The sequence below is a fragment of the Dama dama genome, chromosome 22 (genome assembly GCF_033118175.1).
Source record: "Dama dama isolate Ldn47 chromosome 22, ASM3311817v1, whole genome shotgun sequence".
NCBI classification, from domain to species: domain Eukaryota; kingdom Metazoa; phylum Chordata; class Mammalia; order Artiodactyla; family Cervidae; genus Dama; species Dama dama.
The window spans coordinates 18,589,289-18,603,102 of NC_083702.1; the positions used below are offsets into that span (position 1 = coordinate 18,589,289).

At 42.3% G+C, this 13,814-nt stretch overlaps 1 protein-coding gene across 1 annotated transcript; it reads right to left on the minus strand.

The window, feature by feature from the left end:
- Positions 1-373: 373 nt before the first annotated feature.
- On the minus strand, positions 374-10,796 carry NECAP1 (NECAP endocytosis associated 1). The gene is made up of 8 exons (XM_061124870.1): positions 10,659-10,796; positions 6,671-6,771; positions 6,411-6,515; positions 5,669-5,750; positions 4,798-4,906; positions 4,525-4,708; positions 2,673-2,775; positions 374-2,098 (listed from the first exon to the last, which is right to left on the minus strand). Exons 1-8 carry the CDS (start codon positions 10,751-10,753, stop codon positions 2,050-2,052), a joined length of 828 nt encoding a protein of 275 aa, XP_060980853.1. The 5' UTR covers positions 10,754-10,796; the 3' UTR covers positions 374-2,049.
- Positions 10,797-13,814: the final 3,018 nt, after the last annotated feature.

The following is a 13,814-nucleotide window of genomic DNA, read 5'->3' on the forward strand; positions in this document are numbered from 1 at the left end:
TGACAATCACTAAATGACAACTCCAGAATCCTGGCTTCCAAAGTCTGTGACTCTCACTTTAGTTCTATCTCAAGCACTGATTCCCTTTATTTTTGCCAATCATAGTTCTGGAATATGAAAGGTGGCCTAGATCACGAAGATAACTTGAAGCAAATGAAATTAACGGTACCAGCAAATAATAAAAACAAATGGTCTCTACAATGAGCCTCTGTGGGTTGAGAGCCAGGAGGACAGAGGTCAACCCTTCACCTCTTAAAGGCTCCATCTCTCAAAAAAGAGTTGATAAAGTTTCCTTTTATCACCTATTGGCCCACCTATATTGGGTCAATTAAATTTAAAAAAAGGAAACAAGCAAATGAAAATACAAAAGAGAGGCCTTTTCCGTACTTTTAATTACCATTATTGCACCAATACAGCATACGTATGCTTTATATACATATATCTTAAACATCATTTTCAATTTTTCAGCAATTCAAATACATAATATATTATCATCTTGAGAATACAAAGAACACAACATACAGGAAGATTGAGAAAATAGGTTCCCAGTAGTTATTAGTCACTAGTGATTCTATAGACTTTCCTTCTAGTGTTTTCTATTGGAATTTTTAAATGTCCTGCCATGGCTCTGTAAGAATAGAGCTGCCTGGAACGGGAAGCAATGAAAACAAAATGGACCCAAAGTTAAAAAAAGAGTCAAGAAGGAAATCTAAGAGAGAGAATCTATTTAAAAACTAAACGTAAGGACTCCCTTCAGCCAGTACATATCCAAATAGGTACTAAGGGAAGAGGTGAGATCCTCACATTCACTCTCAAAATTGCCCCTTGACAAATCAGATAGCTGGAGCCCATTCACCCAAGAGCGGGACCCCTTCACAGCATTAATAAAAGGAATGGTGGGCGGACAGAGGGAAAGTGGCAGGAGAGCTACTTGCTTCTCACATACCCCTGGTGACAAGTATCACAGCCCTCTTCCGGGCAAAATCTGTCACAGCTAAAGCCATGGCTCTCCAGCTTCCTTCATCAATGACAATACATGTAATATAGCAGCTTTCTGCTGAAGAGCTGGTGAATTCAAAACGTGTTTATGAAAAGGGGCCAGATACCCAGGCAGCAAGGCAATGTGGGTACTGATCAAGAGTTAAGTGCATTCAACCTCTCTACTCTACAAAGGAGGTTAAAAACCCCAAACCCTTTAAACTTTCAGTCAAATAATGGGGCTGTTACAAAGTAACACCGGGCTTCAGAGGCAGCAGCAAGATGAAGCTGCAAGAAAGTGACTGCTTCTCTAGAATATAACTAGGAAAACACAGCCCCTTAAGCCTCCTTCATCCAAAAGACAACCACTGATCAAAGATGCTGCACTGCTCAACAGACACAAGAGTGGAAGCACCACCAACTCAACCCTCTTATCACAGGAAGGGATGTGTAAACGCGCTAGACGGTCAGGGGGCTGCACCCACACTGGATGTTCACTCAACAGGACAAGCCTGGGGGAGGGTACACTGCAGAGCCCCAGGACGCAGGTCTTTCCTCAACCTACCCCCTATCAAAATTCTGAATCTGTAAACACGGAGGTCAGTCTGTCCATTTTTAGAGTCTTCGGCTAATGGAAAAGAAGTTCCAAGGTTTTTGTCTCCCCTGAAATTGCTAGAAAGGGCTTCACAAAGAGGCACACCAGGGTCTTGAGATGATTCTGAAATAAGAATTTAAAGATAGAGAAAATTTTTAGAGATGGTAGGGACTATTCCCCCCTCAGAGACCCTGGCCTTTTGAGCCCTGTAGAGCCAGCCACAAGCATCATTAAGACCCACTGCTTCCCTGCCTTGACAGGGAACAGAAGCCAAGAAATACTTTCTTGGCTGCACTCCAAGGAACAGCATAGGGGGGTGACACCACCAGCCTGAATGCAATGGAGAAGCTATGAGAACGATTGTCCAGGGTTTTGGTTCTGGGGAGGGAAGTGGCTCTGAACCCCCCCTCTCAGATTGGTGCCCTCAAAGTCACTGTTATTCTTCACATCTCTCCTGAACGTCGTGCCAGCGCTCTTCAGAACTGGACCCAGTTGGATGGCTGTGGTGCCTGGTTTGGAACAGAGCTGTAAGAGAGGAGAACAGAGACAGCCAGAAGCATGTTAGGATAGGGACTCCATTCTTAACAGTTTCCAAGAAATCTCTGCCCTGAATTCCTGAAACTGTACTTCAGAGCAATTCTGCTCACCAAGCCCTGCACCAGGCTACCCAAGTTCCATCCTGCCTGCGTGCATGTGTGCTAAGTAGCTTCAGTTGTTTCCAACCTTTTGTGACTCCATAGACTAATGTAGCCTGCCAGGCTCCTCTGTCCATGGGATTCTCCAGGCAAGAATACTGGAGTAGGTTGTCATTCCCTTCTCCAGAGGATCTTCCCAACCCAGGGATCAAACCCACATCTCCTGTGTCTCTCTGGCACTGCAAGCGAATTCTTAACCACTGAGTCACCGGGGAAGCTCAAGCTCCATCCCACAGTAATCTTATCCCACCATCCCAGTACTCCTGCACTCCTTACCTAGAATTCCTCCCAAACACCATGTATGACCTACAGATGCCCTGCTTTCCCAGATCAGAGGTGTCATTAGACTGGCACACATCACTGATAGCCCAGTTGAGAGGATGGTGGTTTCCCTACACTAATACCTGGATGCAGTGCTGAAGTCTCCCCACAAGTCATTGCTTGCAGAAACTGGAGCTGGTGCGGGTGTCGTGACAGGAGCCGGAGAATCCAAATCTAAAAGGATATCTGAGTACAAGGTAAGAGAAGAAACAGAAACAGGGAAACATAAACTTATATTCACACAAAAACCTACACACAATTTCACGGCAACTTTACTTGTAATAGCCAAAAATGCAGTCAACCCAAATGTTCTTCTGTGGGTGAAACATACTGTGGTACATCCATATGATGGATTACTATTCAGCAATAAACAGACTATTGACATATATCAAAACAACTTGATCCTCAAGGGAATCATGCTGAGTAAAGGTTATATACTGCATGATTCCATTAACATTCCTAAAGTAACAAAATTAAGGGATGGAGGACAGATTAGTGACTGATTGCCGAGGGTTAGGAACAGGGGAGGGGGTGAAGAGGGAGGAAGATGTGGTTAAAAATGGGGGACACAAAGGATCCTTGTCCTGTGGAACTGTTTGGTGTCCTGAGCCTGGTGGTGGATCCAGGAACTTACACCTGATGAAACTGCACAGAACTAGAGCTGACCCATGAACAATGTGGGTTTGAACCACATAGGTGCACTTACGTGTGAACTTTTTTCAATAAACACTCAGTACAGTACTATATGATCTGTAGTTAATTTAATCTACAGATATGGAACCACAGATATGGAGAGTTGACTATGAAATTATACACAGATTTTCTACTACACAGGACAGGGATGGGCAAGAGGTGGTCAGTGTACAAAAGCTCCGCATTGTTCAAGGGTCAACTGCACACACAAATGAGAATACCTAACCATGAAGAAATCTAAGGAAGATTGGTAGACAGTCTCACTGTCAATTCTGCAAAATGTTACCATTGAGGTTAACTGGATAAACAGTATATAGGATTTCTTATTTTTTACAGTTGCAAGTGAAACTAGAATTATCTCAAAACAAAAGGGTGAATTTAAAAAAATAAAAGTAAATAAACCTTAGATATTATCCTCAGTGCCTTCTGGCAACACTTACCAAAGGAAGTAGCCTATAACCACTTTTACCTCAAAAATTCCAGAAAGAGAAAGTCTTCTCCTATAAGCAATCACTTATAATTGATTAATGATATAATTTTAAACAAATAATATTAAGTTATAATTAACTAATTAATGCTATAACTCTCAGAGTCTAACACTAGGTTCTCTAATCTCAGGAAAATTCCTCTTCGAATTCTAATTTCTCATATTTTAAATGGAAATGACTATATCTCTTCTTGTTTCCCACCAGATAGTAAGGAAAAACAAAAATATACTCAAAACCCAGATGTTGTCTATTTCCTCTCAACTATCCTGTGAAGAAACGGAAAGGATTGAGAAATAACATTCACTGAATGATAACTACATGCCAAGTACTGAGCTCGGTGCCATCACATCATTTTACCCTCAGTCTTGGGCTAAGTTTTACATCTCTATCTTACAGGTAAGGATACTGAGGCTCACAGAACCTAAATGTTACCAAACAAATCCAGATAAAAACAGAGCTATGACCAGAATCTTGGTCCATCTGACTCTTGGGCCTACTAGCATTTCACCAAGGTCCAATGAAGGAAACAGTCTTTTTAATATCTACCCATTTTTAGAAAAAAAATCAACCAGATACCATGACTCTCAGCTCACTAGAAAAGCTTTAATCCCTTGCTAGAGGCTGCCAGAGTCAACTTGTCAGAGCCAAGTGCCTTTAATAGCAAAACCACTGACACTCTCTTTGGCAAACAGGTTATTACCAATAAAACCCTACGCTATGATTTCTCAAAGTTAAAAGTACTAGAGAGATTTACCTGCATCACTACCTCCATGACTGGATTTTGGTATGGGTGGCGGAGTGACATGATTGCTGATGGCAACTGAGGAGGATGGAGGGGGAATTGTGACTTTGCCTCCAGGTGGGGGTGGGAGTAAGCTGAGGCCCCCAGTCCCTGCAGTCTTGGGCTTAGAAGCACCTCCTTTCTTGGTTGTAATGTTCTACAAAAGAAAAAAAGGAGGGTGAGAAAAAGAAAGAGAAGTCATAGGCTTATGGAAATACAAGGAGAGGTGAGGGGAACCATACTCACCCCAATACTCAACTTGATGGTCTGCCCTTCCTTGAAGCCCAGATCCAACTTGGGACGACTATCCATTTCCTGAGATTCTTTGGAAATCTCAGATTCCTGTTTCACCCACCTTAAATAAAAGGGTACATTATTTTATCTTGGATTCCCTGAGAGCAGAGTCTGACATACCAATCTGTGGCTAACTTATATGAAACATAATTCCAGAAAGCAGAGTAAGGGAACATGAGACATAGAAAGGAAAGGAAGAAAAGCCAAGGAAGAGGGCAACTGGAGCTCAATACCACTGGGGAACTATATACAATGGCAGATTAAACATGTCCCTCCACAAGAGGGCAACTGGCCACCAATCCCCATCCCCGTGATCCAGAGCCACCCCTGACGGGGCAGGCTGGTTGCCCCCCTCACTGACTGGGTGGCTTTCCACAACTTCAGAAAGTTCTGAGGCAGAGAAACCTGCCCTTTTCTACCAGTGTGCACGGTGCTAGTCACCACAGCTAAGCCAAAAGCACAAAACATGTGAGTTACATGGAGTGACAAATCTGGCACATAACTCCCCACTATCTCACAGAAAGCCCTGCTGCTACTGTTACGCCCCCTCCTCAGCCCCCTAAGAACTACAGGCAACTTCCCCAGAGGCATAAACAGCAGCATCTTCCCAAACCAGTGTACAGTAGATTAAGAACATATTCCAGCTATAAGGATAGACTAGATACAAAGATAATGGAAGAAAACAGTGAACGGGACGATTCATAGTCACAAGACCTAGTCTACGAAGTAAAGAAAGCAGGAGATTAAGAGACAGTGCCCACTCAATGGAGGGGCAGCATTCCCCACACACTCAACCTGGTAACTCAGGACACGCTTCACTCACTTGAAGTGATCTTGCAGAGAGACATTGAAGTCAAAGGCATCACCCCGATCTGAGAAGCCAATGCCAATGAAAGCACTTCGCCCTGTGAAAAAGATAGGAATCCTCCCAACAGGAAGCATGCCTGGGGCAAAGGCTACCCAACGAAAATATAATAGTTACCATAACTAGACAACCTCTGTGAATGTGAAAGATTCTCTCAGGATTGGCAAACTGCGTGCAGCCCATGAGCCAAATGCAGCCAGAGCTTGTTTTTGTAAATAAAATTTCACTAGAACAAAGCCATGCCAGTTTGTCTACATATCATCCACAGCAGCTTTCATACCACGGTGACAGAACTGAGGAGCTGCCAGAGACCATGTGGCCCAGAAATGTTTATTATCTTGTTTCTTTAGAAAAAAGTCTGCCAGCCTCTGACTGGAGAAAAGATGCCTGCCATAAACACTGATGATATAAAGCAGTCCCACAAAAAACCCTGCAACAATGAACAGGCAGTATTTGCCAGTTCTTTGGTTAGACATATATTCTGATTTATTTGCGTCTACTTTTAATCACCTCTTGAACTTGTGTTTACAACTATTTCAAATAACACATTAATCCTTCTCCTCTAGCAACTGGAGTTAACTCTGAACAAAGAGAAGAAAAATTTTAGTAAACTGAAGATAAATGCACTGGGACACACTTCCACTGATGTGCATTAACTATTTTCCCAATCTCAATTCATTCAAAATCCCCAATCCCTTACCAGTTCCATCCTGGATCCGGATTACAAAGTAGCGGCTGGAATCGGTCACTGTCTCCACGGCAATACCAGGATATTGTTCTACTGGTGCCTGAGCAAAGAGTTCCCCTGACAGGTAAGAAAAAGACTTCTTTAAGCAAAGGAAGCAAAAAGTCTAAAATTCAATTAGCAAGTATTTCCACTCCAGTCCCCAGTTTGAAGATATTTATAAAAGAATACCAAACCAATATCCTTAATATGGCAGAGGGTCAGCAGTAGATTACCTGAAACTTTATCCTCGAGTTTGATATAAGCAACCTTCCCTTTTGAAGTGATTCTGAGGCGACCAGTCCAATCAGGTTGATCTAATTTCCAGTCAGATGCCCTAAAATAGAAAAATGGAAAGTCTCAGGCCTCCGGTCTATGTCTTTAATTTGCCAAAAACCTACACACAATCATTTGCTGTATTTCTAGTTCCCTGTTCTGAATTACTTACTCTTTCTGCCTATTAAACAATCAAAAGAATAATTCATGATTCTCTCTACAAAGATACCTCAAGGTACACACAGTCCAAAGCAAATAGAAAAAATCTTACTACTGAAGTCCAATAAGTATCACTAAAAATATGTAAAACTACAAAAAAAAGTAATTTAAAAATTTATCACAATGACACTATTTTCATACTGAGGATAGTACTTTATATAATAGTATTTTGCTGATCAGGGAACAACAAAGCCTACTAAATGAAATATCCTGGGTAACAGAAGCCTCCCAAATCCCTAAATGTATTACCTTTCACTGAATTCAACCAATATTTACAGAGTGTGTATTAAGTCACAGGCACTATTCTAAGTACTTGGGATACAAGAGGGAACAAAGTTTAAAGCCGTCATGAAGCTTACAGTCTAACAGGAGATAGATAATAAAAAAGAAACAGTAAATATGTAAAATCATTAATAGCTCAGAAGGTGCTAAATGCTAAGGTAAAAAGAAAATGCCAGGGCAGAAAAAGGAGCTCAGGAAGGTAGTGGGAGAATGAATAGGCTACAGCTTTCAAAAGGGTGGTCAGGGCAAGCCTGACTAACAAGGTGAAATGTGAACAAAATGTGAAGGAAGTGAGTTACCTATGCAGATATCTGGAGGAAAAGCATTCCAGGTGTAGGAAACAGAAGCTGGTGCAAAGATGCTAAGATGGGAGCAGGCCTGCTATATTGCCCTCAAGCAAGGAAGCCGCTGTGATTAGAACACAGAAAGAGATGAGGTGGGAGAACTAACTGAGGGACAGATCAGGTAGGGTCTTGCAGGCCACTCTAAGAACTCCAGCTTTTAGTCTGAATGAAGAAGCCACTAAAGCAGAGATGTGACATGATCTCGCTTTTATTTCAAAAGGATTACTTTGCTGCGCAAAGCAGAGATGCAGCAATATGAATGCTAAAGCTGGGGATTAGCTAAGAGACTACTGTAGTAATCTGGGGGAGTCACCATGGCGACTAGGAAGAGAAAGGAGAAGTGACTAGACAATGGATATATTTAAAGCAAAGGCAGCAGGATTTTCTAATGAATGGATGCAAGGTAGAAGACAAAGAGAGACACCAAAGATGAAGTCAAGGATGACGCCAAGGTTTCTAGCCTGAACAGAGGAGTTACCAATAATTGAGATGAGAAAGACCACAGATAGAACATCTCTGGAAAGAAAGATTAGTAGTTCAGCATTGGCTCTGTTAAGCCTGGGGTGTCTAATAGATTTTCAAGAGGAGATACAGAGTATACATGTGAATATATGAAGCTGGACTTCAGGAAGACATGTAGATTAGAGATACAAATGGAAACATTACAAAACACTGAATACTTATAATCTGTGTTCTAGAAGAATTTGAATGAAATCTAAGACATTATTTAAACATGAACCGATTTTACAAAACACTGCATTTGTGATTCTGTTTTGCAAGCAGTGTGGAAAAGGGAGGGCAAGGTAAAAGTTAATAACTCATCCCTCGGGAACCTAGAGACTAACACCTGCAGTTAAGAAGGTAACAATAAAATATTTCTGGGTAAACATATGTTTAACAAGATGGTAAGCAAATGGTAGACAGGAAGACATGAAAATTTAAATTAGGACAAATTCTGAACAGGATTTTACAACATACATCTTTGTCATGCCCTTCTCTCTTGATGTCCTGTCTCAAAGTCCCCCAAGTACCTGAGTCTGATCCAGTTCAGAGCGTGCTCTAGAAGTCCTTGTCTATTAAATTTTTTGAATGAGAACATAGATGGGTAAAAGGTGTTTTTAAAAGCATGAAACAAAAGAAAAAGGCTTCCCTGGTGGCTCAGCAGGTAAAGAATCTGCCTGCAATGCAGGAGACCTAGGTTCAATCCCTGGGTAGGGAAGATCCACTGGAGAAGGGAATGGCAACACACTCCAGTATTCTTGCCTGGAGAATTCCATGGCAGAGGAGTCTGGCAGGTTCATGGGATTACAAAGAGTTGGACTGAAAAAGAACTGAAACCCACTTCAATGTGTACCATATCTTTTAGGAAGAATTAATACCTAAAGTTAGGGGTCATCAGCTATTTTACCTTATTTAACAGATCAATCAATGCTAATTTAAGTGTAACCTATTAATTCCTTACAGTCAACATTTACAGAGTCTCCACTATGTGCAGGAAACTGTGCACAGGAAACTAGATCCTAGAAAACGCTTAAAAGATCTTCTAAAGTTTAAGAAGACCTCAAGTTGTTCACGGTCTAGTCTGGAGAACTGGGAGAACAACCAACCAATTAGAACACAGAAGGAAGGCAAGTGATAGAGTCAAGAGCAGGTACTATGGAGGCATGCAGAGCACACCTAAGCCAGAACAGAAAAACCAAGGAAGGCTGGCCAAAGGAGGAGAGGTCTCAGCTGACTCACAGGTATTAGTCCCTGTGACTATCATCAAAAAGCATGTAGAGTCTTATTCACGGTCAGCTGGGGTCTGATTGAAAGCTTGAAATGAGGATTATCTTTTAAGGTACAACCCACAGGATTTAGTGCACAGGTCAGCAAGCACAAAGATACTGACTCAGGATGAACGAACCTCTGATAAGGAAGCACAACATAAGACACAGAGAGAGGGTAACTTTTAAGCCAAGGTAACAAATGCCAAGAGGAAAATCATGCTGGTGATGTGAGTCAGAGAGAGAAATCAAAATACTGTATTTATAGACTGCTTTACTGTTTACTAAATACTTTTTAGGAAATTCATTTTTAATTATTTTTCACATTTATTATGATTTCATTTAACCCTCCAAAAACTTCTAAAGGTACAAAGCTAGAGCAGGTTTTATCATCACCCCCTCCCCATTTTTTCTTTCTATTTTACAGATGAGAAAACTTAGGCTTGGAGAGGCTAAAAGATTTGTCTCAAATCACACAGCTGTTAAATTGCCAGGGCTCACACTCATATTTTTTAACAGGTAACCCAGTGAGTTGCATGTTAATTCTTTGGACTGCATGACCATAACTTTCGACAGCATCCTCAGGCCCTCATAGTCACTGGATTACAAGGTGGTTAGTTAGCCCTCCAGATAAAATGCTGTCTTAACTCTGAAAGTAAAAGCTGTAAGAGAAGATAAGAGGGAAGGAAGGCTTGAAAATATTATAGTATCACTTGTACTATAGTATCTTCAATATATAGAAAACACATTGAAGAGAAACAGACTAGACAACCACTGGAAGACTTAACATCATTTGCCCACTAACAAAAGTGCTGAAGGGAAAAATCATACGGTGGATGGTGGTATTTGCTGGCAAGACTGAACGGCACAAAAGACAAATTATCTCATCCAGATAAGGGCCTAAGACACAATAATCACCAACAAATGCGCACGAGGTATTGGAAATGGGGGGTGCGGGGGGGGGGGCGGGTAGGGATGGGACGATAAGGGTGACAACCTGAAGGACGCAGGGATGAGCGAAGGAAAGGTGACTGGCCAAGGCGCAGACACGACAGGAGGAGGATAATGGGGAGCAGATGGGTGGCCCAGAGGGGTCCGGGGGGAGAGCGGTGGGAGGGTACAGAATAGTAATTTTTTTTTTTTAAGAGGGGGAACAAGGATGTCGGCAGTCCAGAGTGGGGGAACAGCTGGGGGAAAGGGTGACAAAAACCCAGGTGGCCAGGCTAACAAGGTAACAAGCCAGAGGCGGCAATGGCAGGGACGGGCGGCCTGCTATCTGAGAAACAGTGTCAAGCTCGACCGGGTGCGCGCGTGCCGCAGTGACTCGAAGTTAGTACCTGTAACCGCGGTTGGAGGCCCGAGGCGGAATCCGGTAGACGCTGACGTCAGGTTTCACACACAGTACAGACTCGTACTCCAACTCGGACGCCATCTTGACTCTGCTCGCAGTGTCGCTGGGGGCGGGGCGTCAGCGCGGGGGCGGGACGTAGAGCCGGGGTGTTGAGTTCTAAAACAACTTCCGCTTACGCACTTCCGATAACGCTGCTTCCGCGAGAGTTTGGCTGGCTTCCTGAGATTAACCTCCGTTGGCGCGGGTTGGGGAAGCCATGTTGAAACCTGGAAACGGTGAGGTTGCGTGAATCACCATCTTGGGTAATGGCAAGGATGCCCTCCAAGTGCGTGATTCATGTTAAGGATATCTTCATCCCCAAAAAGCGAGGAGGGAAAGCGCCATCTTGCTCTCGGCAGGTACCAGCAGTGCTGTGGGAGAACGACGACCGTCTTGAAGCTTGGCGGATTTTTTTTCTTCCAAGAGTCACTTTTTAACCGTAGTTTCCAAGCAGAAAAGAGGTATCCGCGGGTCCGTAATCCCGAATTGGATACCTAAAGAAAGTGTATGACCCAGGCCTAGACATGGTGGATTTTAATCTTCCAGAGTCCAAAATTCAAAAATGCCGGGCCTGATCCATTGCCTTATAATAACTCCTTTTTATCTCAGAGTTTTGAGAATGGCACCTGTTAAAATAGTCTACCACACTTTCAGTGTGTACTTGATTATTGTTTGGAAAGTTTACCCATGTTAAGCTGTAAATGGGCTTCCTTGGTGGTAAAGAATCCTTCTTTAATGCATAAGACCTGAGCTTTGTCCCTGGGTCCGGAAGATCCCTTGGAGAAGGAAATGGCAACCGATTTCAGTATTCTTGCCCGGAAAATCCCATGAACAGAGGAGCCTGGCGGGATAACAGCCCATGGGGTCACAAAATCAGACACGACTGAGTGACTTAACACATAAGTTGTAAATGGGATCAATTCAATTCCTGACCAGTTGAGACAGCATTATGAATTATTTAATAGCCTGTGTTTGCTCTCAGTTTTATTATAGTGGTAAATTCTACTGCAGTGTCTCCATAAACACCTGCCTTGTACACTCCAAATTTAAACTTGCCGCAACAGTCACCTAATTGATTTAACTAGCACAGAGGGCAAGTGGAAAACCAAGATACCAACTCAAGTCTGCCTAACTACAACAGTGGTGTAGGCACCACTTCATCATGTTGACTGGTTGGAAACCTGTCTAATTTGTCTGCCCTGCATAACAAAGTGATAGCTTAAAACTCTAAAAGGAATCATAAATATCTAGCTATAATAAGGATGTGGGGAATCAACTACTCACTGTTTGCTGGAAGGTAGTGGTATAGCATTTCTGAAGGTAAATTTCGAATTAATATCCTGTATGTAACATTAAATGTAGCAAATCCACTAATAGCTATTTTAGGGCAATAATTTTATGTGTGCAAAATAATATATACAATGATGTTTATTACAGCATTGTTTGTAATGGTGAAAAATGAAAACTAGGTAAATGAATATCAACAGAAAATGGTTAGTGGCATATCTATTACTATAGGATGCTTTGAGATATTTGTGTGTGTGTGTGTGTGTGTGTGTGTGTGTGTGTGTGTGTATGCTGTGCTCAGTCATGTCTGACTCTTTGCTACCCCGTGGACTGTAACTGGTCAGGCTCATTTGTCCATGGGGTTTTCCAGGCAGGGAAATTGGAGTGGGGTGCCTCCTACTCCAAGGAATCTTCCCGACCCAGGGATCAAACTCAGGTCTCCTGGATTACAGGCAGATTCTTTACCATCGAAGCCACCAGGGACGTCATTGTGAGTGTATAATACAGGCTTCCCTCATAGCTCAGTAAAGAATCTGCCGGTAATGCAGGAGGCCCTGGTTCGATTCCTGGATTGGGAAGATCCCCTGGAGAAGGAAATGGCAACCCACTCCAGTACTCTTGCCTGGAAAATCCCATGGAAGGAGGAGCCTGGTAGGCTACAGTCCATGGGGTCTCGCGGAGTTTGACGTGCGACTGAGCGACTTCACTTTCACTTTTCGCTTTCATGCATTGGAGAAGGAAATGGCAACCCACTCCAGTATTCTTGCCTGGAGAATCCCAGGGACAGAGGAACCTGGTGGGCTGCCTTCTATCGGGCCGCACAGAGTCGGACATGACTGACGCGACTTAGCAGCAGCAGCAAGGTGTTATTATTCTTCAAATATCTCCCACTAAACTATCAGCTACATAAGGCAAAAACTTTGCCTTTTCAGCACATAGCACGATGCCCTTCACAGGGTAGGTAATAATGGTTGAACAATACAAGATTTCTACTGAAGTACAGTCATTTAGCTTATTTAACTTGGCCATTTCTCCCAAATCCCCCAATTTCAGGGTCCTACATACACTTTGCAAAAAATTCAAAGAGTATGAAAGAGGCTTTGGAAGGGAAGGGAGTGATGGAGATACACTGTATATTGATTGTGGTGTTAGTTGCACAAAATGTATATGTTAGTCAAGACTAAAGAAAATGTGCACTTAAAATGCATGCATTATGTTATATGTAAATTATAACTAAATAAAATGTATTTTTAAAACTTTAAAGTCCATCTTCATGCTTCTCAAGAACCATCCTTCTGTTGTTCTCCATTGAGTTGACTACTAAACAATTTTTTGTATGTTCTTTCTGGTATTTTCTATGCATTATGCATTTATAAGTGTATGTGAGCCTATGAATTTTCACAAATGGAATCATATATGCTATCCACATTTTGATTTTTACCTGACAATACATCAGGATACCGTTTTATATCAGTACATATAGGTAGACCTCAAACTTTTAAACATTTCATACATTCCATTGAAAGACTACCTACAGATTCTTTTCAAAGTACCTGTGAATGAGATTAATGATATTTACCTTCAAAGAATCAGCCTATTATTAGAAAGTAGAAGTACATGCATGCATGCATGCTAAGTCACTTCAGTCAAGTCTGACTCTTTGCAACCCTATGGAATGTAGCCTGCCAGGCTTCTCTGTCCGTGGGATTCTCCACGCAAGAATACTGAAATGGGTTACCATGCCCTCCTCCAGGGGATCTTCCCACAGTCATTGAACCATAGTCTCTTGTGTCTCCTGCACTGGTAGGCAGTTCTT

Excerpts from the sequence above, each read along its gene's own strand:
- NECAP1 (XM_061124870.1), bottom strand. The coding sequence starts at position 10,753 with ATGGCGTCCGAGTTGGAGTACGAGTCTGTACTGTGTGTGAAACCTGAC. Across the intron at positions 4,907-5,668 it reads TCTCTGCAAGATCACTTCAA|GTGGGTGAAACAGGAATCTG; the intron begins GTGAGTGAAGCG and ends CTTTTATTTAAG. Across the intron at positions 2,776-4,524 it reads TCATGGAGGTAGTGATGCAG|ATATCCTTTTAGATTTGGAT; the intron begins GTAAATCTCTCT and ends CCTTGTACTCAG.